Source organism: Varanus komodoensis, unplaced genomic scaffold (genome assembly GCF_004798865.1).
Source record: "Varanus komodoensis strain SLA01 unplaced genomic scaffold, ASM479886v1 scaffold3, whole genome shotgun sequence".
Lineage (NCBI taxonomy): Eukaryota > Metazoa > Chordata > Lepidosauria > Squamata > Varanidae > Varanus > Varanus komodoensis.
The window spans coordinates 19,384,197-19,411,280 of record NW_025335761.1 but is presented as its reverse complement, the minus strand read 5'-3'; the positions used below and the strand labels follow the sequence as shown (position 1 = coordinate 19,411,280).

The window sequence follows — 27,084 nt, the reverse complement described above, 5'->3', positions numbered from 1 at the left end:
CAATCACAGCCATTCACAGTAAAAATGCCAAATGTTGGTCTCTTAACCTCATCATCCTGCAGATCTTCCTCAAGCTGAAGGACTCTTTTCAAAGCAGCAGCAACTACTTTCTTCCGTTTCTGTAGGAATTCCTTTTCTTCTGGGCAGAGATCAAAGCCCAAGCGTATATCTGGCCCTGATGTGCTGTAAAGATGAATATATGGTTTGCATCTCAACTTGAAGATGATGTGTATATTGAATAAATGAAGTCAAAGAAATGGTCACAGCTTTGACCCCACAATGGGTGAAGGGGACAAGGCAAGAAAGGTTGCCCAGGCCTTCTTTTGGTTGGAACCCTGCCCAATATTTGTGCAAAGACCTGCCAGTTCCGCTGCATGGTGTGAGTGAGGCAGGCCTCATGGGTGAAGCTGCACCGAGTACAATAGTGTTTCTTCTCAAAAATTAACATTACTTTGATAACGCAACTGTATGACAACTGTGTGACTCTGGAACAGCAGATGCTGTGTCAGAGTTTAGCTCACACCCTTGGATGACAGACAGTCACAGGGATGCAGAAACCTGAACTCTGAACACAATAGCAAAAATAACTTCCTCCACCTCTATAAGGGCAACCAGAGCACAGTATTGCTACCATACTTCCATCTTCATTTTGGAGACTCTGGGGCAAACCCAACAAAGATAACAGAAATAGCTCAATAGTTAAAAGGGTTCAAAACTATAATTTCAAGTGCTGTGTTGTTTTGATCAGTTTATTTTTGGCCATTTGATGTGTGGGGAGTGGCAAAAAGAATTCATATCCACACATTGAGGGAAGGGATGAGCATTTCAGGAACTTTGCAGTCCGCTAATTGCCTGAAAGTGGAACAAGACATGATTTTTCTTAAAGGACACCACTGCCACCACCTTTTTCTTTGTTGGCTTTCAGCCATGCCACAGTTAGCAGCACTAGGAAGCCTTAAGAGAAGAAGTTCTGGTCCTCTGGGGGCTTCTCAAAAAGAAGGCTTTTTGAGCCTTCTCAAGCAGGCTGCAACACACAGACAAATGAGACCTAAGAGGGTGCACATACAAATGTGTGTGTACACACACACAACAGTATGGCCACCTTGTTATGGTAAGGTAAGCCCTGAAGCACTGCATACTACACAACTTTTCTAAAATTCTTACTGTTTTCACAAAGAAAGCAAAAACATGACTGCCTCAGAGAAGCAGAGAAGCTACAAAAGTCAAAGAGGGGATCTCAGGGTCACGCTGGCAGTGATAAACAGTTTCATGTTGGGATCCTATACTTTTGGCATGCCTCAACTAGTTACATTTTGCAAATTATTAAAAAAATGCATATCTGTGATGAGTTCTCTCAATCCAAAATCTTATTCCCAGAATACAAGCTTCACAAATCCAAGTTGTTTTCTGAAGTAAATTTACAAAATTGTATTTTTAGGATTATTTAAAAATAGTTAAAATGTAAGTCTCCAAAGAGGCAAGAAATATATCCAAAGACAAAATGTATATCTTACCAGTTCTTTACTTTGAACTGTAAATTGCATTCTTTGTCCTGGAAAAGCCATAAAGAAAACGAGTAAATATCCCTAATTTTCTCATATTGTTGAATTTTTCATACCTTTCATCAGTGTAGAGAAACTATGTTACCTGTTCTGTGATAGGTTAGCATCTGCTGCTATGAATAGCAAAATAGGGGTTAAGCTATAAAATCAGTGCAAACATTCTGACAGATGAGCATTTTGAGGTTGCAACAACATCTACATGATTCTAACTGCAAATTCATCTCGAAAACAGTGGCTGTACATCACACTCTCCCCCATTATGTTCAAAAAGGCACATACATGCTGCAACACCAACAGAGACTCAAATAATTGGACAGCATACAAATTGAATAAATAAACAAATAAATAAATAAATAAATAAATAAATAAATAAATAAATAAAAATGTTGTGCATTTCCCATCTCCATTCCACAGTGGCTACCATTAAGATAGGTAGGGGAACTACAACAGGATGACATCACAACACTGGCAAGTTATCTTATGGATACAGAGGAAGGAAGAGTCATTTGCTAAAACCACTGATATGCTCTTATTATAAACAATTACTTTGGCCAATGCAGTGCTGGCTATAGGTTTTGTGGGCCCTATGGCAAGGCACATTCAATGAGCCCCACTCACTCACACACTCTACCTTCTCACCACCATTATTACCTGCTACTGGTGCTCATTGTCTTATTTTTCTTCTTTGCTACCACTTGCTTGCCTGACAGGCAGAAGGTTGAATCTATTCCTTCCTTCCTTCCTTCCTTCCTTCCTTCCTTCCTTCCTTCCTTCCTTCCTTATTTATTTATTTATTTATTTATTTAGAAAGCTTCTATGCCGCCCCATTCGCTGAAGCCTCGGGGCGGCTCACAACTGAGTATTACTTCCTGATCAATGAAAAATGCATTCACAGGCAGAGTCACATTCATGTTTCTTGGTACATTTGCTCCACAAGACACACAAGCATACTAAAAAGAAAGGCCACTTGTTAAGAAACAGTGTTACTTTGGGGAAAAAACCCAGTACTTTGGAAAAAGCCAATAAAAGGCATTTCTAGCTAGTTATTAAAATGCACATCTATTGCACACCAAGGAAACTAGCGGTCTTTTCACCATGACCATTCTTTAGGCCAGAAAAAGTCATCTTACTCTACCTTAGAGGATGGTGGTGGTAAGAAGAAGCAAGCAGATTGGCACCAGAAAGTCCTCCTACTTTCCCATGAAGATTTTGAGAGGAAGGAGGAATTGACCCTACCCACTTCTGCTGGTAGAAATGTGCAATTCAATTCCATGCAAAATAAATAAAAATTCTAAAAGCAGTGCAAGTACTGACCTCTTTTATTACTTCCTGATTGATGGGAAATGCATTCACAGGCAGAGTCACATTCATGTTTCTTGGTACATTTGCTCCACAAGACACACAAGCACACTGAAAAGAAAGGCCACTTGTTAAGAAACAGTGTTACTTTGGAAAAAAAACCCCCAGTACTTTGGAAAAAGCCAGTAAAAGGCATTTCTAGCTAGTTATTAAAATGCAAATCTATGACATACCAAGGAAACTAGTGGTCGCTTCCTTGGAAGTAGAATATCCAGTACTCCTTGATTATGCTTGGCAAAGTGGAAGACAGCAGGCTCCGTGAAATGTAACCTGGAGGTACAGGCTAGCAAAGTATTTTGGGTCTCTTCAAAGGATCCTTTCAATGTACACTTGACATGTTGTTCTAAAGGGAGAGTATACGATAACACATTAAGAAAAAGAAACCATAACCTTTAGAGATAAAATCAACACCCGTGCTTGAGTTGTACATATGTGAATTTTTATGTTAAGTTGAACATTAGTGTGAAAAAGCAATATAAACATTTATGAATAAATGACAATGCAATTCCATTCATGTTTTCCTAAATGTAAGTCCCACTGAGCTCAATGGGCTTACTACCAAGTAAGTATGCATAGGATTTGAGTATCCATCCTTGTCCTCAGACTCTGATTTCTAGATAAGTTTTCCACATTATTCCATCATTGGTATGTGATGACTCTAAAAATGAATACGAGCGGGGCGGGGGGAATTATACCCTGGGCTGGATTTTATCTCAGAGACAATTGACATTAAACTTAACCTAACCCTTTTGGTTTGGGATCTTAGTGACTTTTGTGGGCATTTCATAGCATATCATGGTACTTTGAAACTTGAAGTTCAATCTTGAAGCCTCTGCCATCTGATGTTCAAGGTTGTAATCAGTATGCATTAGCATTTAATGAAACAATATGCTCACGTTTAAAATACTTTTTCTTCTTTTTCTTAAGGTCCACCTGAACCTCCAATGAGCAACATTCACGGCACTAGAACAGAAACACATTTCCCAATTTCACTGTTTATTGTGGTCTGAAAAATTATGTAAACAGTAATTCTTATTTCCTGAACCAAATGCCATTTATTATTCTGGTCTGACATGGGGAATTTAGATAACTGAATTATACCACAGAGTTCTGGACAGATATCACTGTTCATAAATAGATGAGCAACAGATCTGAAATATGCAAACTCAACAGCAGGTTTCTTTAAAAGCTTGTTCTGGTTGTATGGTAGAATGCCTGTTTTGTGAGATCCTAGACATTGTTTCCAGGGCTGCCATAAGTCAGAGACAACTTGATGCAACAACAGCAGGCATTGTTTTCTTTCCCATTTGGCAGGCATCACCATCCTTGGGTGTGTGAGAACCTGTTGAACAAGTTTCTCTTCATAGCAAACTCTTATTTGTGATGTACCCACTACATGCCACACTGCACTGCTTGTGTGCCATCTCAAGAGCTGTGCCTGTGACAAAGGATATTTTACAGGTTCTCTAGACCTAGTAAAACCATACTTGCATAATTCTAAAGAAAGGGAATAAGTGAATGAACAAACAAAAGTTACCACCACTGCTCCATTAGTTATTATTTTTTCAGGTGGACCCCATCTAGAAAACATAGAGATACCTAGTGTTACAACTGGAATGCTTTAAGGAGAAATCTTAAAGACAGAGTCTTTCAACAAGTGCTGTAGCATTTTACTTTGCTCTTTTCTTTTTGCAGTTTGGTCAGTCCTAGAAATGCGGCTTCTGAAGGCAGAATGAGAAGTTTGGCTTCAATGAAATTGCATTGAAGTTCTTGTGAAAAGCACAGGAAGCAAGAGGCATATTGGGTTGGAGCAGGTGCCTCTTTTCATAAAAATAATCCTTTACTGTTGAGGATTTCATAAGGCCAAAACCAAGTGCCAATGAAGACTGGAAAATCAAAGGCAAGTGTTTGGATATTGAGGACTGGTAAGTACAATGAATGGGCTTTTGCCAGACTTTAGCAATGGGCTTTTGCCAGACTTAACCATACTCAGAGTAGACCCATTCCAGTCTTAAGTTAGATGCAATTTACTAGTCTTGTTGATTTCAAGAGTCTGCTCTGCCTTTAATTATATCTGGCTACTATCCAATATATTATGTTCATACAAGATGGCAATGCTAATCTGGTTATTGGTTTCATACCTGCATACATGTCTTTAAACCCTAGGTAATTCTTTAAACACTGTTTAGTTGTGACATGTGAGAGTGCTGGAATGTGCTGAGTTCTGGCTGCCCATCAGTTTTCACTGAACTAAATAATCCAGAGGTGCTTCTTCCCTGGGGTGTACATTGTGTTGACTAAACCCAGATTGTGAATTGTTGGGGAAGGAATAATCCAGACTTATAACCCATGGTTGGGTTGAACCTTCTCAAGAAGACTACAATTTGTGAAAAACCACCCTGGTTTGCCCATCATGTTACACCAAGATTGTTTGGCTTCACCCATCTGCAGCAGGACTAATCCCTAACTTCTGTCTTGGATTGACAGCTTAATCCTTTTAGGAGATACTAGACCATTCTTTCCAAATAATGTTGGTAAATATTTTCCCCAAATGACTTAATATTCCTTCCTTCCTTCCTTCCTTCCTTCCTTCCTTCCTTCCTTCCTTCCTTCCTTGTTGACCAGAGGGAAAGATTCTGATTATTATCTAAATATGCCTCTATCAAACTATTCTATTCTGGGAAAAATATTATTTTGGGGAAAATATGCTGAAGTGAACTTTGTCCAGCAATCATAGTTTTTTCATGAGAATCTGGAGCATGGACATGCCGGTATGTCAGACACATGCAAAACAGAGATCACATGAGAGAATCAGTGCATACCTATATTCTGATGGAGAAGAGTTTGGTGTCTGCTAGTCCTAATGTACCAATAGTATCATCTCAAGGGGAAAAGCAAGTATGATGAAAACCCATTCACAATTGTAGCTGATTTCCTCATAACAGGTAGGAGATACTGTGTTGCTCTCTAGGTTTTGCATATTACTGTTGGTAAGGCTGAGATATGGAAACACTCTAAGTGGATCTGAATTCCTACTCATATGCATGTATCGAAAGAAAGGAAAATCCCATCTCATTAATAACATTTTAACTTTCTTACTTAGTATACCAAGGAGTAATTAGAATTAGAATTGTGTAATTGTGAGGTTTAATGAATGGCAATTGAAAGATGGGGCTCATTGTTGATTCCTTATCCTAGAGACAACACTCCTATCAGTTACTTCTGTTATTTACTCCTATATGTAATTTATTCTATATAAATATTGATTTCTATAACACTGAACACCACGGCTGTCTTCATTTTTTGTATAATATATAAGCTACTCACATGCTCTCCAGGGTAAATTCAACCTCCAATTCTTCATGTTTCTGAAAATTAAAATGTAACAGAAATGACATGTTTTTGCTGTTAAATAACTGTTTAACATAGGTATAAATAACTGTTGTACCTATGTTGGATTTCCCACATATTTCACATAAGAGTTTTTCTTTCCTGGTAAATCAAAAGTGTCCTGTGAAATATAATTGTTTTAATCTTTGTGTAGAAATGAAAATGGAAAGCCAAAGCTGAACTTGAAAGGTCTTGGCAAAATGACTTTTCCACACTCTTACCTAAATATAAATCACTCCTCTGAAGCTGCTATTGATGGCAGGGTGGGTGCAAGGGGAGATGGGAAGCACTTGAATGGAAAGATAGACAACTTCTCCTGAAACACCATAGCCCCAACCATCAAATCCACCTCCCCTGCCTGCTCCTTACCTTTTCACAACCTCTCACTCCAAGCCCTTTTCTCCCAGCTTAAGCCATGTAGGCATGTTTGTTTGTTTATTTGGAATTTTTGTATGCCATCCCATTCGCATAAGCCTCGGGTTGGCTTCCAAGGCAGGAAGGCAGGAATGTTTAGGCAGGTAAAAAAATCCCTACAGCATGCTTGAAGTTGTAGGACTTTTTCTGTCAACATATACCTAGGATTGCACTTTACAGTATTGGAACTCAGCTGGGGAATAGTGCTTGAGGAGTAAAACTGTAGGGAACAAAACCTGTGTGTATGTCAGTTGTGCAGGGAAGGCTCTGCATTTGACATCTATACACCTACTTATTTTAAAAATGTGGTCAAACACTTCTTTCTATGCATCAGGGCAGTTCTGTGTTAAATCAATCATTCATTCAGTCAGTCAGTCCAGAACTCCTGTGTTCATGTCTGTTCAGGACTTTTGCAAGTTGATGTGAAATTCAGTTCCAGTTTGCAAAGTTTGTTTATATGTTGAAATATGCAATACACTCTGATTTGTTGCTATTGTTAAAATTTCAGTCCTACACATTGAACAAATTCTTCTTTCAGCACTAGCTTAAAAGAAGCAAAGGTAACGGCAGTAAGGCAACACAGCAAATAGTTTATTGCTGCGCATTAACTTGGATGTACAGTTCCTTTCCGTGTAAGACTGTATTTTCAAATAATATAGTTAGATTTGATATAGTTAAGACAGGGATGGGTGCCTTTGTGAAAGTTAAAGGGATGGCCTATAGTAAAGGTAAGAATAGGAATTATATGCTTCTCCTCCACACATCTTCCCAGCTTGAAGCTGCTCAAAAGAAACCTGGATAGCACTAGAATAGGGTCTCTTGATAGTAACAGAGCCATCTGGTCCCTTCCAGGTGAAACTCACAGTCTACTCTTTTTCACATCCATCTGAAGAATTAATGGACTGACCAGCAACTGATACTGATTATTGGACCTAGAGCTTGGCAAAGCTCAACACTGGTTTCAACCCTACTACCTTTAGTTAGAACCAGGGGTGGTCTCTGGGTGGGAACTGTTCCTGAAAGTAATTGTATTTGCACTCTTGCTAAATTTTAGATGAGATGTGCTAGAATGTTTGTCTGCAGTTCCATTTAGATGGAAAAATCATATTTTTTTAGAAGCAGCTGGCCAAACTAGGTATGATAATCATGCAACTGGCAGTTCTTGTTAAAAACATAGGAAAAACTCTGCAGGATCAGATCAAAGACATCCTGTTTTATCCACCAGTCAGGTATGTGTCCCTGGAATTTGTTTTGATCAGTAAATGAACCAAAAGCGTTGTGTGCTCAGGATGGCGGGAGAGGAAAGAAAGATGTATAATTGTTTGATCTTGCAGTAAAAGCATTTCTTTTAGTAGCGGAGTAGGACAAATGATGAAGAGTGCCTAGAAATCTCAGTCAGCACAGAGAAAGATCAGTCCTTATATATACTCACATGGGGATTCAATTCAAATTTCATAAAGATGGTTTCTCCTAGAGGGACTTTAGCTATGTCAAATAAAATGATACAGTAATCATCATCTCGAATGACATCTTCATCACATACAGCCAATTCCAAGACATTCTGGGAAAGAAAAAAAATAATGTTAATGAAATCTCCCTCCTGGATGCACACTTTAACATGGTGAGGGGGCTGAGAGTGCCAAGGAAGCTAAGAGCAATGCTGCCAGGAGGCCAGATTCTCTCATGAGGCCACTTTCCTAACAAATTCACTCAAGGTGGAATGGTCGAGACATCAGTCTAAGATTCAGGAGGAATGGTCAGATCAGCAAAAGAGAATGGATATCTCTAATGTGATGGGGTCAGAGAAACTTCTGAAGGGCAACCACTGGGCAGCAGCAGTAGTGGAAGGATCCACTGATGGAGGATCTTTCACAGACAACATCAGTGATGCTCAAGCCAAGTACTGATTAGTACTGCACAGAAGAAAGCAGTGGTAAACCACTTCTGAATTTTCCTACCTTGAAAACCCTACGATGAAGCTTCAAAAAAAATCAAGACATCATGCCAGAAGATGAGACTCCCAGGTCAGAAGAAAGTCAACTAATTATTGGGGAAAGACATGTACAAATACTGGTATTGCTAATGAAACAAATAGATCAAAGCAGAAAGGAAGTCTAGTGGCTTACATGCATGGAGATGAAAATATAGTTCAATGGTACACAGTACATAAATTGGAACAGGGAATGTGAGAAGTATGACTCAAGGCAAATTGGAAACCGTACATAAAGCAAAAAGTGAAATGTTTAAACATCACAGTACCTTGTGTGAGCATACTAAAGAGGACTGGAATGGGACATTTTCATACAAACACAAAGTGCTTTACTGTAGAGATGACAAACTCAGAAGAAACAAATTGGCTCTAATACTGAGACAAGATGTAGCACATACAGTAAGGGGCCGAATTGCAAAATCCAACTGTATCATATCAGTCAAATGTCTCAAAAGACCTGTCAGTATAACCAGCATTCAAGATGCCAAAGAAGAAATTAAAAGCTCTTTTGTAAGCATCCAGGCAGAAAATGATCACACACGCCCGCGTGCACACACACACAAGGGCATGCTGATCCTCTGGAATGCAAAAATGGAAAAAAAAGCAGAATCACATGCTGTAGGGGAATTTGGCCAAGGGATCAGGAACAAAGCAGGAGAACGACTTATAGCATTCTGTGAAGCCTACAATCTGTTTCCTGCTAATACGTATTCCAGGCACCAATACACATGGACATTACCAGCAATTGGAAGTAGAAGATGGAAAAAAATGCATTCTCACTGCCAAATCAAGACCAGGAGAAGTATTACATGAATTTAACAAGAATTAAAACAACAAGAAATGAATGATTAGCCCATCACTTCTGAATTCAACAGCATTTGGGAGAATGTTCTGAAGAGGGAGAACCATCAGAGAAAGGAGTATATTTTCCCTTTTTCCCTCATATGAGCAAATCCTGTGATCTTGGTCTCTGCAGTTTCAAAACGAACAAAGAATGCCTCGTATGGGGCCCTGTTGTTGGCTTAACTTAAGTTTTTGGCTGCTTCCCTAGACATCTGATGTGGGAACAGTGGACTTTAGCTGTCCATTGGAATTTTAACAGAATCACATATCATGGCAAACAACTCTGTGCTGTTTCCATCCTTTGCAGACTTTTGCCTGAATTTAGTAGTCAGGTGGTTGTGCAGTTTCCTAGGCAATGTGTTTTCCCTACTCCATTGTCCTGTTCTTACCATACTTCCTAGAAACCTTTACCATCTCCTTCCATACTCTGTTGCTCTCTATGGACCTTCAGCAGCCTTTTTTGCATTGGCCCACTGAAATATTTTGCATTGGTCCACTGAAGTGGGTTTTCCCCTTCCCTCTCCTGAGTGTACCTGCATCTATGTATCTGCCACTTCAATCTCCAGATGAAATTTTACTAAATCACAACAAACACTTTTGCTGCAATTTCCTCTTCTCGCCATGTTTTTTCCTATTTCTGAAAGTAAACAAAGACATGGGTACATTGCTCAGCTAACAGGATAAAGCAGGTGATAATCTGTGCGTTGCTAAGGAGCTGAAGGCAGTAAAGAACAGATGGAGGAGTGGCCACTTCTGCAGCTGCTCTTTCCACAAGACTCTATGCTGCTTCCATTGTCACAATGGCAAAATGGAGATTCTGGGTCCAGATGACTGGACAAATTGTCATGAAGCAACAGACTGCTTGTTTCAGGAAACTAAGAGTACCACATAGAAACACCATGACTGGGTCCAGGTGGTATGACAAACCAACAAGCATAAGAAATCACCATGTGTACCCAGCCAGGAATTTCTACCACTGTATATTTGTAATTAAACATGAAACATTTCAAAATGCCTAAAGCAGCTAATGACCTCCTTCCATAGGAAACCAGTCCTGGGAACTTTTCTTCCCAGGGAGAAGTGAGTCAGACATAACAGTAGATCTCATAAGAGGTCAGGCATCCAGCATAACATGCTGGCAATGTTCTTCCATCACAGGGCATTGCTGCAATGTTAGCCTAGCAATACAATTATTTTCTGGAAACAGACAGCTAAGCGTGCAGAATAAAGTGAGAGAGACTGAGAAGAATAGGACTATTTGAGAACAGCCACATGTGCAAAGCAACTACAAAAAACAAACAAACCAGTAATCACATGAAAATTATGCACACCACCTTTTATTGTACCTTAACCTGACTCTGGATCCTGAAGTAAAACATTTCATTCCACACAGGGTCTTTGCAGTTCCTGACCGTTTTAGTTCGAACCTTTTCAGACGAGGCAGTAGGCAGCCACAAGGTCACATAACAATCTGTTTCACTTACTGTAGGGCAAAGCATAGAACAATAAAGAATTTTTATACTGGGCCAGATTGAACCTTTCCTTTAATCCCTTAGAGGGAGCAGAGTCAATGAAACATGCATTTCTTGTTCTGTTATTAGTATTGTTATGTTACATTCATATCGCACCTTTTTTCCTCTTGCAAGGAACCCAAGGCAGCTTACACTGTCCTCCTTCACTTCACTTTATTTTTATAACATCAGCAGTGTAAGAACTAGGCTAAGAGTAAGTGACTGACCCAAAGTCACCCAAAGTCACTTCCTTGCTTGAGTGGGAACTAGAATCCAAATTTCTCATGTCCCCAATCCAACACTGGCTCTTGGTCATTCCAAGGTGAATGTTTGGTATTTGAACATCTTTGATAATTTCAGAGGTTTGGTTTTATTTATTTTGTTCTAAATATTTTATGTCATAGAGTCATGTGAGAGAGCCAGTGTGGTGCAGTGGTTAAGAGCATGGGACTGGGACTCAGACAATCTGGGTTCTAGTCCCCGCTCAGCCATGGAGCCAACTGGGTGACTTCGGGCCAGTCACAAACCAGCCCAACCTACCTCACAGGGTTATTTTTGTGGGGATAAGATGGAGGAGGAGAATGATGTAAGCTGCCTTGAGCCCTTTGTAGGAAAAAGGCAGGATATAAATCGAATAAATAAATAAATAAATAAATGTCAGCACCTGGAGCCTTTAACATGCCACCCTTTAGTACCTGCATGGCAAGGGGAATTTTTGGATGTAACCAAAATCAGATGATAGATTCATATCTATTCAAGGTAGGTGTAAAATCCACTTTGGTTTGGGTGAGGGATCATTAACTTCTATTCCTATTTTAGGTCTTTATGTCTTCATGCTCAGCTGCAGAGAGTTTATAAGTGTGCATTACTTATAAATGTTTTGCAGCATTTACTCCCCTCTGCCATTCATTTTCTGTGGGCTGGATATTGGCCTACTATAGTATTATAAAAACTGCACTTAAAAAAATCACGTAATTACTCTGTTGTTTCCTTGCAGCATTACAGGGCTATTGACCTACAGGAACAGAAGTAGACCACAGAAGAAACAGAATCCCCTGGAAGGTCACCTGTCTGGTTCATCAGAGATAGCTTCTGCTTTCTATAGAAAAGTGGTAGCATGGTTAATGTACATGAGGATCTATTGCATAAGATCAAGATGCATTTGGGAGACATTTTCATGGATTTGCTTTGGAAAAGTCCTCTGAAAGACTGGCAGCTGTTTCCTGAGAACAGTGTACACCTCAGAGCACTGGCTACATGAAGCAGGTGGAAGCTAGTATGGAATGATGAAACATCTCTTTTCTCACCAACTATGTTCCTTCAATTTATCTTTTTGCCCACTCAGGGTGAGTTTCTATTCATGCTTATAGGAAAATAAGTGGTGTCCCCACATCCTCCACAGTGCATTGCCTACAGTGGAGTTTTCTTATCATGTCATGGAAAAACAGCCACAACGTTTATCTGACTATGGGTGAATGCATGCAAAAGCAGAATCATGCAAGGAGTACAGGGAAGAAGTCACCAGAGCTTAGCATAGTGTAGCGTTGTGTTGCTTTTTCACTCAGCAGAGAGGAGCCCCTAGCTTAGTGGTAGAACACCTGCTTTGCATGCTTCTCCCTGGTATCTCCAGGTACAGCTGAACTCCCTTTCCCTGAAAAAGAGAACTCTTTTCTTCTGCAAGCCTGAAGAGCTGCTGCCCATCAATATCAATCATACTGGGCCAGATAGACGAATGGTATGAGTCAGATAAGAAAGCTTCCCATTCACTAGTACTGAGGAAAGGGGAAATGAAGGAAACCAAGTTTTCTCCTTTCCTCAGAATCAAAGGGTCATAGCAGAGAAGCCTAAAGATACAAATTCAGCAACATATGAAATTCTGTTCCAGTGAAGTGTCATCCAAGAACAAATGATAAATTGTCCTAATAGGAAAGTCCTAGTCCAGCCTACAGAGATTCCTTACCCAGACCATAGCCCCATCTGACTTCATGCCCTGAAGAACATCAGTCCCTGAAGAACAATCCCCATCATGACCTCCAATCACCAAGTGCTGATAACATGGGAATCCCCTCCAACAGCTGTGCACTCTCCGAACTGGATGGGCAAGCAGAAGAAGGGAATACTGGCTGCTATTGCCAATAAGAAATCAGAGATAACAGCAGTCCCTGATAGACAAGTGCTTTGTCCTCACGGAGCATTTCCCGTCTTTCCCTTAATGGAGAAAGAGCAGTTGCCTGAGCAGTAACTTATGACCATGCACCTGTCAATCAAAAGCAAAAGCACTACAGCAAGGGTGGAGAAATATTTAGGCTCAGAGGTCTGGATTGCTTTCAGGTTCACCCCTCAGGTGCTGGATGATGTCATGTGGCAGACACTCCCCTGAAGCCCTGTGGCCTAATGTCATGGCAGTTTTTCCATGCATCAGAAGGTACAGAATAATGCCCCCTGCCTTTTTCTGCAAAGAAATTTCCTTCCACCTTTCACCACATGGAAAGTTCTCTTACAATGCCAGGTGCTAGGTCTCTGGGAAAGGGTCCCCTTTGATGTCCTATCACTTCAAAGCAACCTAAAGGTTAAACAGACTCCTGTTCTTGTACTTAGGGTGTAAAGAGAGTACTAAAAACAGGAAATACGTGTGCCCATGTCCCTCTGTGAATCAGGGCTATGTTGTGTTGCTCTCGTGAGCTTAGGTATTATGATGGCCTATTTCAGCATAATGTCCAGCTCATGAACTCACAACAGAATAAATGCTTCTAAGTATAATGTGTCATGAACTTGACCCCCAGGAAAACTCCAGGAAAATGAATAAAGCATTTTATGGGAAGCACTGACCTATGTTTTTTGAATCAGGTAACAGGAAACAGAACAAATTAATGTAAAACATATTTCCATGAATTCCACTTTTCCAGGACATAATTGACTAAGGGAGTGTATAGAAGATGGATATAAGAAGCATCCAGGATAAAGTTCCAAACATTTGCATATATTCTTTTTATTTTGAGGAAATGGGTTTGCATGGATTGGAATAACTCTTAGTATGATACACCAAACCACTCAAAGTTATACAGCTTCCAGAGTAAGACATATTGTGCCCACCCTGTCTGAGCAAAGCAATGGCAGCTGGTATTCCTATGCATGGCTCCTGCCATGCTGCACTCAATTGAGGAGTCTGTCATTCCATTCACCTGAGGAGAGCTGCCCCAGGGCAGGAGGGGAAGCCATAAATCTTTCCCAAGACTCCCCTCTACCTTGCTTCAAACTCTTTTGATTGCAAAGCAATTAATTGTTTGGGGAAATCTTCCACCTAGTGACTGAAAATGGTACTGCAAGCTACATACTGATATATTTAAATTAAGTGACTGATTACTTAAAAGTAAATAACTCTGATGGCATTCTTAGTATGTGTGCTACATTTTAGTTGTTTAGATTTCATGATCTTGAAGCTGCTACAGCAGAGAGATATACATTCTCTTTGTAACTAGATGTATTTTGATCTTTAATATATTTCTCAAAGGAAAGAAAAATCACATGTAGATATAAGTAAAAAGACCAAAAAGAAGAAAAATAGAAAAATATTCATACATTTTACTCTTAGTATGATATTCTTAAATCATAACTATGTAGGTAACAGTTCAAATACTTAGAAATACTTGGAGGTGTGTAATTTTTGTAAGAACAAAAGAAAACAATGCTAATTTTAAATATTGAACAAAATGCTTACTTTTAAGTGGCTAAAGTAAAAGCACTAAGTAAAAGCACTTCACTTGGATCCAACAGTGTTTGTTTTTTACTGGAACAGAAACTGCTGGCAAAAAAAACCCTACTCCATCCTCCACTCTACTCTGAAATGCCACACACTCCCCACCCAAATATACTCCAGAGGGTTGTGGGATCCTCATGTTATCCCCAATTTAGAGGTTGTTCTTTTGGACCCTGCACCAGCCAAGAGACAAAGAAGATAAAAACTGAATTCTGCTTTCTGCACCCAGTTGCATGACACTTGTTTTGTTAAGTATAACAAAAAACAAAAATCAGAATCAGGTTAGCATTTAATGAGTTCACTGCTATTTTGAAGTACAAACAATAAAACATCTCATGACCCCTCAAGGACTAACACATTTATTGTGACCTAAACTTTCATGGACTACTGTCTACTTCATCCAATGCATTAAGTGCTACCCTTTGTAGACAGCTCAATATCCAAATCCATCTGTGTACATGAGAAAATTCCTTTAATGAACATGGTTGCCACACCTTGACACTATCTCCATTTCCTAGTATTAACACCGGCCTGCCTCTTGCCAAATCGTTTCAGTCAAGCATCCAGTTGATCCTCCCTGCTATTGCTCCATTAACTTCAGCTTTCATTTCTCACACTACTTGTCTCCTTTGGCAGCTGACCATGAATCTTGCCTTGTCTTCTTTCTTCCTGATATCTTCCACTTGGTTCTTTATTGCGCCCCTCCCAAGAATCAAGATCTTTCTCTGTTTCATCACTTGCTATACTGAAAGTCAGCATTCTCTCCCACAGTTTAAACAACCCTCCTCCTTGACCCATTGTCAAACTCTACCTACCAGATAAACTTACCTCCTTTTTTTCCACATTTCCCAAATTCATTATTCATTCTCACTGTGCCTTGGGTCTTCCACTTTGAACCCATCTAATCAGCTTCAAGAATAATTAAATACTGCTCTTCATCAACAAATTCCAGAGAGGTTTGTGAAATTTGTTAAAATGACAATTAAAAATTAAATAGATTTTTAAAAAGGAGTCCCACTAAGCTAGGTATTAAAATCAGCAAATGCTTGTTTTGCACAAAGAAGTTTTAAACAATTCTAAGGCACCTTCAGGATTGGTGTTGTACTTCAGGGGGCTGGGAAGAGAGCTCTAGGGTACCACAACTGAAAAGGCCTTCCCCTGAATGCCTTCAAATGAACAGGAACAGGCAACAGAATAATCAGGAGGCCCTGACTTATTGAACAGTAAGTTGATCTGGGAGAAGCCATTCCTACAAGTTTACCCTCTGCATTCAAATGAAATTGGCCTTGTTTAGATCAGAGATTTCTCCACTGCCATTTTTAACTATAGCTTTGACAACTTGCTGCATGAGTGAATGACTTGGTGAGCCAGACAGTGCTGTCTTCTATCTATCTCATATTTTTAATCAGTTCTAGCTTTGATGCAGTCAGTTAATGGTTTTGGCCATTTATCTATTAAATTCTATTACATTAATGTCGCTATTCATGTTTTTGGGAGATAATTTTAAGCTAAATTTGAGTATGTTCATTAAAGAGCTCTTAAGGGACACCGACAGATTGACATGTTAAGTCTATGGGGTAGGGTAAATTGTTGTGTGTTGTTTGTTGCAAAAGATTCCTTTGTGTGGGGGGGGGGGGGTTGTTTTTTGTAAGCTGTCCAGAGACTTTTAGTATTGGATGGCATATATGGTAAAAACTTTAAATAAATAAATAAATGCACTTAAAATGAATGTAATACCTCAAATTGTTTATGTGTCATGTGATATTCCTTTATTTATACCTGTCAAGTATTTCCAGAAGTATTTCCAAAAATTTCCAAATTTTTATTGGGTTCCATCACAAAAGAAACTTTCAATCAAAAACAGTGGATTTGGCCTCCTGGATCTCTCCTTATACCATTAGACCTATTTGTTGACTTGTACTAGATTTTGGTCTTTTTCACTTAAATTAGATCTCTCTTCTTGATCAGTTCTGGAATCTTTATGTCTGGATCCTCTGTTGGATTTCATTGGACTCTTGTCATATCAATATATATATAATGTGCTACCTGCAGTTGTGGCAGCTAGTGAGCTATGTTTATACTTGCATGTCAATTGCTGTTTAACTTTATGGGAAAATCCAGACTTAAAATTGGCAAGAAAATGTTTTCTTGGTGGACTGGGACAGATTTGATTTGTATTTTGGATCAGCTTGTCAGTCCTGACAATATTTTTTGACAATTTTCCACTTTGAGTGCCAAATATAAATTGCCAGCTAGACTGCATGGCAATATATATATAATTAAAACATTTCTTAGAACTGAGGTTAGGTGCTGTTGCTTTTATAGCTTCAGGGCTGCCTGCACTATTGCAAGAATTGACAAAGGCTGAACAGTTGCATCAGCTTACAATTCATGCCTATAAATATCTATTGTCAGTTAACAATTATGATATACAAGGTCCCAACCAAGAATGGAATAATGAAATAGAGCATCCCAGCTTGCCCAATCAATGGAGTGCTTCTTCATTATATATTTCAGAAGAAGCCATTGTTCTTAGCTTTATTCAGAAATTCTTTTATTCTTTATTGATGGCTTTATTCAGCAAAAAATGATGTTTCAAGTATGCTGGATTCTACAACATCTGTTTGATAAAGGCTTAAATTAAATTGACAAATGAGTGTGCCTCAGCACTTGTAACTTGTATCACAGTCAATGAAATCATTTCCTATTGGAAAAGGTGTCAGAAAGGTCATATGTTTTCTCTGTCTATTCAAACTGTACGCAAAACATGCCATAAGGAAAGCTGGATTAGGATCAGAGGAAGCAGTGAAAATTGGCAGAAGACACATCATTAATTTGAGATGCCACCTTACTGGCAGAAAGCAGCAATGAACTGAAATGGTTCCTGATGAAAGTGAAACATGAAAGTGCAAGGACAGGGCTGCAGTTAAATATTAAGTAAACAAAAATCATGATTGTTATCAAGGATTACAGAACTTTACTGTCAGCAATGAAGAAAAAGAATTTGTAAAAGATTTTGTTTATTTTAGCTCAGCCATCAAGTGGAGACCAAGACTTAGAAGGGCGGCAATGAAGAAACTAGAAAAGGTCATCCAATGTAAGGATGTTTCACTGAAGGTCAAGGTAATTCACATCACTGTATTCCCTATCACTCCGTATGGGTGTGAAAGCTGACCAATGAAGAAAGCTGACAGGTATAAAATTGATGTGTTTGAAACATGATGCTGGAAGAGAGCTTTGTGAATACCCTGGACCTACAAAAAGATGAATAAGTGGGCAGTATATCAAGCCAGAGCGTTCAGTGGAAGTAAAGATGATAAAACTGGGGGTGTCATACTTTGGGCACATCATGAAAAGGCAAGAGTCCCTGTAGAAGAGTTGAAGACAGAAGAGGAAAAAGAAGACCAAAGAAGAGATGGCTTGATTTCATGAAAGAAGACACAGTCTTGAACCCTTTAATGGTGTGCTTTGGTTGCTTCTGTTTTGCACAATAAAATAAATAAATATTTAAAAATACCCTGGCACCAAGGCAACTAGAACTTTTAAAGCAATAACTAATTAAATAATAGCAACCTTGAATAACACCTTGGAAGGGGCCAATAAGGCCTTTAGGTTCTTGATTAACAACAGTGCAATTCAAATATGCTCAATACCTTAAGAATTACAAGGATTCTGATGAAGAATAAAAATACTCACAATAATCTTCCCGGGAAAGATTTCGCATTCGTATAATTCTTACAGTAAGAATAGAACATGGTGATTCTGCATGCTGCAAAACAAGGAAAAATTCCCAGATGAACCTTTCAAGTATCAAACGTACTTCCATCAACATATAATTAGGAATGCTATGATGTGGGTTCAGCATAGGCCCACATATATGACTGGAGGGTGGGTGGGTTATACTCTCATTTCAGAAAAACAGTCAACTTTATTTATTTACTTGTTCAACTTACATTGCACTGTAACTAGTCTGAAGACTCTCTAACCAGGTTACAACTTTTACATAAAATAACATCAAATTTTGAAACATCTAAATATAACATACAACAAAACAGAGAATATACAACTGAGGGGTCAAACATCAATAAGTTAAAATATATTAAAACTAAAAGCAGTATAAATAACATCATAATATAAAATCAATTGTTAAAATGTCTAGAAAAGAGGACCATTTTTGCCTGATGCTGAAAAGATTGTAAAGATGGCACCAGGTGAACTACCTTTGGAAGGCCATTCCATAAATGGGGCACAACCACTGAGAAGGCCCCCCTTCTATATGCCATCCTGCTGACCCCCTTGAGAAGGAGTAGCTTAAGATCCCTAAACTACTCTAGCTCAGATTAAAATCCATGCTGGAGACTATTTTTTTTATCTACCTGCCCACCAACTCTCTTTCCCAGTTCCCTTCTTTTAAACAATACCCTCTAGCTGCAGCACTATGATCAGGGTTCTGGATCTGGTGGGAAAGAAGGAACAAAGGGGGTTTCTCTTCACCTCCCTTCTTCCCATCTCGGGTCATCACCTGGCACTGGAAATCTGGGTAAGCCCCCATATCCCCCTGGAAATGTTTCTCTCAAGAGATATTGACATTGCAATAACCCTTAGATTTTCCATTTTCCTACCCTACACCCTAAATTTTCCAAGGGTCAGTAAAATCATAAATGTAAATGCCAACACCAGCAGATTTGTATTCTAATTGGTCAGCATTTATAAAATCATTTTAGCAATATATTCACATCTTTGGAATAACATTAGAGCTCTCAGCATCTACATCTCAGTAAACCTGTTCCTGGGTGCAGCATTGCCAGATGCTTTAGAATCAGCCCAAAATTTCTTCTTGTTTTAATTTATTTAGTTTACTCCTAAACTGCCTTTTAAACCAAAGTCCTTCTATTCACATTTATATAAAAACATAATAATCAGGCCACAAAGCAACTATTCAATAAAGTTCAAGCAGAAAAAACCCTTCTTCTCTGGTACTGAAAGGATATCGGATTTGGTATCAGATTTGGCACTAGTGCAGTCCTTCAAGAATCAGGGTCTGAGTAACCCTGCAAGTGCCTACAGAACCAAGAACACCCTTGCAGGCTCTTGCAGGGTGCAATTGAAGAGAAATTATGCAGTTCAGCTGGAGGTCCTGAAGACCAGCATAAAAGGCTTTCTGGCATTGCTATTCTTTGCCACAGCAATGCAAATAGCCTCCAGGACTCTCTGCCCTCTGCACCACCCTTCCTTGAACTTCGTTCCTGCCTTACTCCGATCTGTTCCTGCCAGCTGTAGTTGTTCCTGCCTTGTTCTAGTCTGTTCCTGCCTTGCTCCTGTTTGATCCTGTGTACCCTAGTTTGCCTTTGCCCTGCTCCTGGGTGTTCTTGCTTGCTTCGAGTTGTTCGTGCCCTGCTCAAGCCCACTCTTGTCTGGGCCACCCTTACATGACTGTTTCCCTGGCATCAGACCACTGGACTCTTTCTGGACCATGCATCCTCTCTCGCCTGTATAATATTGGACTGCCTGCTGCCACGGACCTGACCCTGGACTGCTAACCACGCTACCAGCCTCTAGCCCTACTAAACTGCAGGACCTGGTCTTGCACCAGCACCCTGGTCCTGGCATTTTGCCTGTCCCAGCCACCACCCATGTGGCCCTTACACAGTCTTCCTAGGGAAAACATTCCAAAGCTTGGGTGCCTCAGCTAAGAAGTCTGCATCACTTTGGATAGTGGAGTGACCAACAGAGGAGCCTCTGATAATTTGAACAAATTGGCAGGTTCATGTAGCAAGTGGCTTTCCCAAGCCACATCACCTGGCATTTGTCAGGGAACAGTAACAGATTATTATAATCAACTGCCGATTATTACTTACATATTTCATTAGAGCAGAGTTTCTTAACCTTTTTACCCTAGAGGAACCCCTGAATTAATTTTCATGTCTCAGGAAATCCCTGCATAAAAATAACTATAAAGGTAGGCCATGCAATCAATGTAAATAAAAGTTGTAATTAGTAATGTAATTGAAACTATTCCATTATTATTAAATTGCATTTATCTCCTGCCTTTTTTTCCTCTTGTGAGGAATGTAGAACAGCTTACATAGCCCCATTTTATCCGCACAGCAATAGCCCTGTGAGGCAACTTAGTCTGAGAGTGAGTGACTGGCCTAAAGTCACCCAGTGTGTTTTATGGCTGAACCCAGATAATAAAAAGCAAAGGCACTGAACAGGATCTTTGGAATGTTATGTTATTAGAACAATATATATCCCACTGCTTTATCACTAAGTTTTACATTCAAGGAGCTGATGTTTTGGATCATGCATTTGCAAGGAATTTTGCTTTCTATATAGCAGAGGTTTGTCCGTGCCTTCTATTTAAGTGTTCTGTGTTAAATCAATATTCTTTACATTTCATTACATGAGCTGTCCTCTAAAAATCTAGTTGAATCTAACTAGAGCTCAGTAATACTTATCAGCCCCAAAACTGAACAAGAGAAAGGAATGGCTCATTACAACGAAAATAATACTCTTGGAGCCCATGTAACAGTGGCCTAGCACAGCTTTCCTCAAACACCCTCCAGATGTTTCAGACTGTATAAACCATCAACCCAAGTCAGCATGGCCAACAGTTAGGGATGATGGAAGCTGTAGTCAAAACATCTTGAGGGCACCAAGTTACGGAATGGTGGTTTTGCAGCATCTTCCAAACCCCATGGACCCCTCAGTCCAATCTATGCACAAGCACCCACCAGTACTGTGAAATTTAACCTCATTTATATTATTATTGTTTTATTTCTTTTATTAATGTGACATCCCACCCTTCCCAGAAGAACTACTTTGTAGATTAGGAGAAGAAAGGTTGGATCTGCCTGTGAGAAGGGTCCACCAGTCAGATGCAAGGTTAGCAGCCCCGTCCTTGTCTTTATCCCAGCACTATGCCCCAGAGATAGACCACCTCTGCCCATGGAGGCTTCACCAGGGGCCCACCAGTTCCTCAACTCACAGCCTGTTTCTCACCCCCTCACCTCAGTGACTAGCACCTGTCTGTATACCACAGAGGGCATGTGAAATAAGGGCCATTCCTGGTGGGTTAATGCCAGGCACACAGAATCACTGCTGCTCCCCATGAGCTGAAAGTGGACATACTTCCTGCCCTCACCCCTTCCAATCAGGGGCTGGGGCTCTGCCTGGGCCTGAGGCCTCCCGTCTCCTAGGCAACCGGCCTGAGTAGAAGGGCCTCTAAGGCAATAACTTGTGTTTATATTTATAAATATATTCATGATCTCTTACAGAAGCCCCAGCAACATTTTGCATAACCCTAGGGTTCCTGGGGGCCCTGGTCAAGAAAGACTGCTTTAGAGGCTGAAATTTTGGGGAATGTCTTCCCTGTCTCCATGCCTCAGAATAGGTCTCAGACTGGCTATGAAAAAGGGCTATGAGAGCAGATGAAATTTCAAGGACTCAAAAGCTTAGAATGAAAACCCTGAAAGGTGTTGGTCCTTTAGGATGGATATGTGACATCTGGAGCTCCTTTGCAGATAGTTCCTCATATTGAAATAACTCCAATTGTTTCTATTTGAAAATAAGACCCAGGTAAAATAGATTTTATGTAGGAAACAACACCAATCAACTTTATGTAGAAAATGTACAGGGTTAAAAAATGAGCACCCATTACTTCATTGCTCCTCACTTTAAAAAAGCACTCCGTCATACTCTCCCCTTAGATAGCCCATCCATTGCTATTGTCAAGTGTTGTGCTGAATGAAGTTGACTAAATCATGAGCATCTATATTGTACATTTAAGTGACAGTATTAGGGTCAATGGCCAAAATGGGAAGAATATTCAAAGGCAAGAGACTGAAGGACACTAGCGGCCGTCAACAAATTTGCTAACAGGCAGGGGGCAAGAAAGCTTTTTTGTTTTGGCGAGCAGAAATGCTCAGAGACAGAGGCTTTGCTAGAGCAGATAAATTAGGATGCCAAAAAATGTTGCTTCTCTCCTCTTTCACTATCCTACACTTTTGCGGGCCTAGCCTCCATTCACACCTTTACAATACCTTAGAGACCCACCTCTGCCCCAAGATAATAGGCTTCTGCCACTTCATTTTCACTTCAGGGGTCACGTATGTGTGTGTGTGTGTGTGTGCGCGCGCCCGCGCACATGCTAGTTAAGAAGAGGAAAGTTTGCTTTGTAAATTGATTGACTAGACAGGAGAAGACATAGGGCAATTTAAAATATCCTTTTTGTTTCTCTCACTCTCTCTTCTTCTCAAGATGCCCAGCAGATGTTGGTACCTGAGACACAGGAGGAAATTTCTCTCTCCATCCTACCTAAGCCATTGTGCAGTAGTTACTATCCAAGGCCAAACAAGTTACTCTGGAGCCTGAGGCAGAAAATTCCATAAGTATCTCTCCCCATTCCTGTTATTAAAATTATTAATAATTATTAAAATTAAGTTAGGGAACAATCCCATAACCCTTGTGGCAAATGGATGTCAACTTCTGAACTTAGAGTCATACAAGCATCCAGTGGCAGAAATGAGGTGTGACAGGAGCCATCTCTACTACTGGCACCATACCTCATGACATGTATTTTATTTTTATGGCCATTTTAGTGCATCCCCTTTACCCCTTCCAAGGCCCAATTGTGACTTCATACTGTCCACTGTCATATCCAGGTACTGATCTAGCATGTCCACAGCCTTTCCTGATGAAATAGAGCTATCTCTGATCACTGTACTAATGACAACACACTGCAAAAGTTCAGATGAATTCACTCAGTGATTTCATGTGTGCTCAGTAGCTTATGGGGAGAGGGCAGAATTGACCCCTGCATGATGGAGAATCCATGGGATCAAACAATGTTGGAGGACCAGCACCACCTACTGGAGCTGGCCCTCCAAGTAGGAGCAGAACCCCTATAATGCAGTACCCCCTACTCTCATCTCCAACAGTTGTCACAGAAGAATACCATGATCAATGGTACTGAAAGTTGTCAAGAACTCAAGGAGTGCTCATACTCTCCTGTCTCTCTCAGGGCCTAGGTCATCATAAGGTATCCAAAGTGTTGTTGCCAATTTCAGCACCCCAAAACACCCCAAAAGTAATTGGCCAGAGGAAGGCCACATAGTAAAAACACCACAGTTATACTGTCCCAGATGGGAGGGCAGATAAGAACAAAATGAACTTTGTGTAACCCACAGCTAACACGCTAGCCTGACCTCGAATACAGTAATCAAAGGGACAGTGAAAACTAGTTCTAGCAGCCATGAAAGTTGCAAATGTGCAGGAAGTAAGAACATGGCTAGTCTGTGTGAATGTCGAGCAGGTAAGAAATAGACATGGGAAATGTCTGGTCCTTGACAGAAGAAAGGACTCTTTCTCCAGCATGGGAGGGGGTGCATACATTGACATATCGATGTATTAGATGTGTATTAGGTGACCTAATTGGTTACTTAGGGTATAAAACACATGTACTGGGGTGCAACTTTTGAGACACTGCTTTGGGCTGAATGTCTCCCTTTATTCTATAGTGCACTAGAATAAAGCTGATTTTGGCTCTAAGTCTCAGGCTCCTTTTGGCTTGGGTCTGGGGTCCACCCAGGTTTGCCCTAGCTGTTGACTGTCTGAGTTTGGTAACAGTGTTTCTAGCCCAAAACCGGAATCCCATTCAAAATGGGTCAAGAAAGTCAGTCTCATATACAAGTATAAGAACCTGATTGGCAACTACCTGCTCAAGGACCTTGCCCAAGGAAGGAGCACTTGCTACTGGACTAAAATTGAGATTTTCCAGATCCAAGGAGGATTCTTCAGGAGTAGCCTCACCACTGCCTCTTTCAGGTGGCCCAGGTGCACTTTTTCAGGGAGCAGCCTAGTAAAGTGTTCCCTCCTTACCAGTTATTATAAGGTAAGAGGGGCAGAGTTCCAATACAGAAGTTGTCGCATGAACATGTCCATGCAATATTGTTGAGCTCCACCAGCTGAAACTCATCCAAGAAAACTGAATAGTAGCAGCATTCTAAATTTCAGAAAAATGGAAAATGGCAAAAGGAGCAAGAGAGAGAGAGAAGGCGGTGGTGGGGAGCAGGGTGAAAACCTCTTCTGTTGCTGCTGTTGTTGCCAGTACAGTGTTCTCAGGTAAGTGAGGAAGAGTTATCCACCTGTAATGATCATCTTTGTATTGAAGGTGACCATTATGAATAGCCAACATTCATATTTCGAACCAAGGAATTACACGCATTTTTGACACCATTAATTTGCACCTGCAGTTTCCTGGAACTTAGTGAGACTTGGTTCCAAATAAAAGTTCCTAAGCTGCAATCCTACACACAGGTTCATTCAGTTTCTATGTCCAAACAGGGTCTTTTAGACTGAGAAGTAATCAAACTACTACAGCAAAATTAATTAAATTAAAAAGATAAAGATGCATCAATGAAATTCTTCCAACTGCTAAATTATTATTTAGTATTTTCATAATTATAATGGCCAAACACCTATTTCTCATGATCCTTAAAGCAGAGTTAAGACATCTCCACCATGTACAGTACCTTACATTCAGCACCTTGCTGCACAGTATGTTCCTGCATCCACTGCGTTTCTAGGGTGCCCATTGATTTTGTTTTGCTGTATAGAAACTGTTAGAAAAGTACAGCACTAAATTTTTCTTCTTCATTTTTCCTTAAAGTTTTTCTCATAAATACCATTCTTTAAAGATGTTTATTCCACCAAAGGTGGTCCCTTGATGCACTGCCAGATGGCTGCTTTTCCACAAGGTACCACAGAATGTGGGCTGATAAAAACCATTTCGTCCTGATAGAAAATTATCAGCTTGACATGTCTAAAAGAGCTGAACAGCAAAGAAACTACAACTGCCCACTGTAGGTTTCTTCAGGGTTCCATGAAAATTCAGAGCAGTGAGTTCCATGAAAATTCAGAGCGGTAAACCATCTTCTGTTTGTTTATTTACTAACAAAAATATTTATGAACTGCCTTTTTGCTGCAAAGCTCCTCAAGACAATAAGCAGACTTTAAAATAAACTGATGCAACAAACACCTGAGGAATTAAGAGTATAACAGCACTATCCTTAAAACATACCAGAAAGTAGAATGAAACTAAGTTTAAAGCAATTGCAAGTCTAACAAAATATAAACGTTTTTACAGGTCATCTAAAGCTAAATAGAGATGGACCCGATCTGATTTCCCTAGGAAGGAAATTTCACAGTTGGGAACACATTCCTGCCAACATCAGCTCTTTTGGTGGTGGGACATGCAATAGACAGCTCTAAAGCAGCTGTAGTATCAAGCACATACTTAAAATGAACCTTGTCATAATCTTCCAACATCACATGACTAAGTTCTAGCTTGAAGACAGAGATGGGGGTAGAGCGTTTGAGCGACAGAGGAAACCTGATGCATCAGGGGCAATGACCACACAGCCTGAATTCCTCCTCTGGTCTCTCAATCAAATATGCTGCTTGTTTTTGCTCATGCTATTTAACAAGGGCCTCTCTATATCAAAGGCACTCAATTTTTGCTTTGCCTCCATCCACTGACATTTTAAAGCTTGTTCAGCCCACATTTTAAGTATCTGGAAAAGATCTGGAAGCATTCAGAAAGTGCTTCCTCTTGCGGTTCAGAGACTTTGAGAGGCATGTGTGACATGGAGGAAACTTCATATGGCTTTTAGTATCCATGAAGCAAATTCCTAATGTGAACATCCCTGTAGATAAGAGAAGGAAATGGCATGCAAATTGATAATTGCAGCACATCCAGAATTTTAGAGCAGCCATTCCATTTTGTATTACTTACCTGAGGGAAAGCAGCAGGTGATCCCATCATAGAAAGCACTACCTTCAAGTCACGTTCTACTCAAAGTACTTCTGACTTTAGATGGGACTCCAGATTTTAACATAGTAAAAGCTGTTCAGCCACTATTATAAACACTGAGCCATAGACCCGCCTCTTTGGGGATTTCAAAAGCAGAAAGCATCAACAGCTACTTAGGTTACATACTGCACTGATCTGTTGCAAGAATTTTTGTCTCCACATGGTGACTGTAGAACTGGAATTCCACCATGGAGTCAGCCCCATTTGAGTAACCACTGTGAGAACTGCATCTTATTAAGAGAAATGTGCATTGTATTTGTATGATCCAAGTCTATCAGACACAGAACATAACAAAACTCTGTGAAAAATCCCAAGAACCCAGCTGAGTAACCATGCAGTCCTGCATGTCAGGAAGGCTTTAATGAAATACTCCCTTTTAAAATAAT

At 40.0% G+C, this 27,084-nt stretch overlaps 1 protein-coding gene across 1 annotated transcript in view; it reads right to left on the bottom strand.

Moving 5' to 3' along the window:
* LOC123026366 (cytosolic phospholipase A2 epsilon-like) overlaps positions 1–26,647 on the bottom strand; it is a 49,561-nt gene extending 22,914 nt beyond the window's left edge. Inside the window, exons 1-12 of the mRNA XM_044435899.1 lie at positions 26,621–26,647; positions 25,359–25,445; positions 18,523–18,595; positions 10,905–11,041; positions 8,158–8,286; positions 6,249–6,289; positions 4,459–4,501; positions 3,818–3,884; positions 3,095–3,264; positions 2,877–2,972; positions 1,515–1,552; positions 48–183 (exon numbers count right to left, since the gene is read on the bottom strand). Of these exons, the coding sequence (XP_044291834.1) occupies positions 48–183; positions 1,515–1,552; positions 2,877–2,972; positions 3,095–3,264; positions 3,818–3,884; positions 4,459–4,501; positions 6,249–6,289; positions 8,158–8,286; positions 10,905–11,041; positions 18,523–18,595; positions 25,359–25,445; positions 26,621–26,647 (1,044 nt within the window). The remainder of the gene's footprint in view (positions 1–47; positions 184–1,514; positions 1,553–2,876; positions 2,973–3,094; positions 3,265–3,817; positions 3,885–4,458; positions 4,502–6,248; positions 6,290–8,157; positions 8,287–10,904; positions 11,042–18,522; positions 18,596–25,358; positions 25,446–26,620) is intronic.
* Between the last annotated feature and the right edge of the window lie 437 nt (positions 26,648–27,084).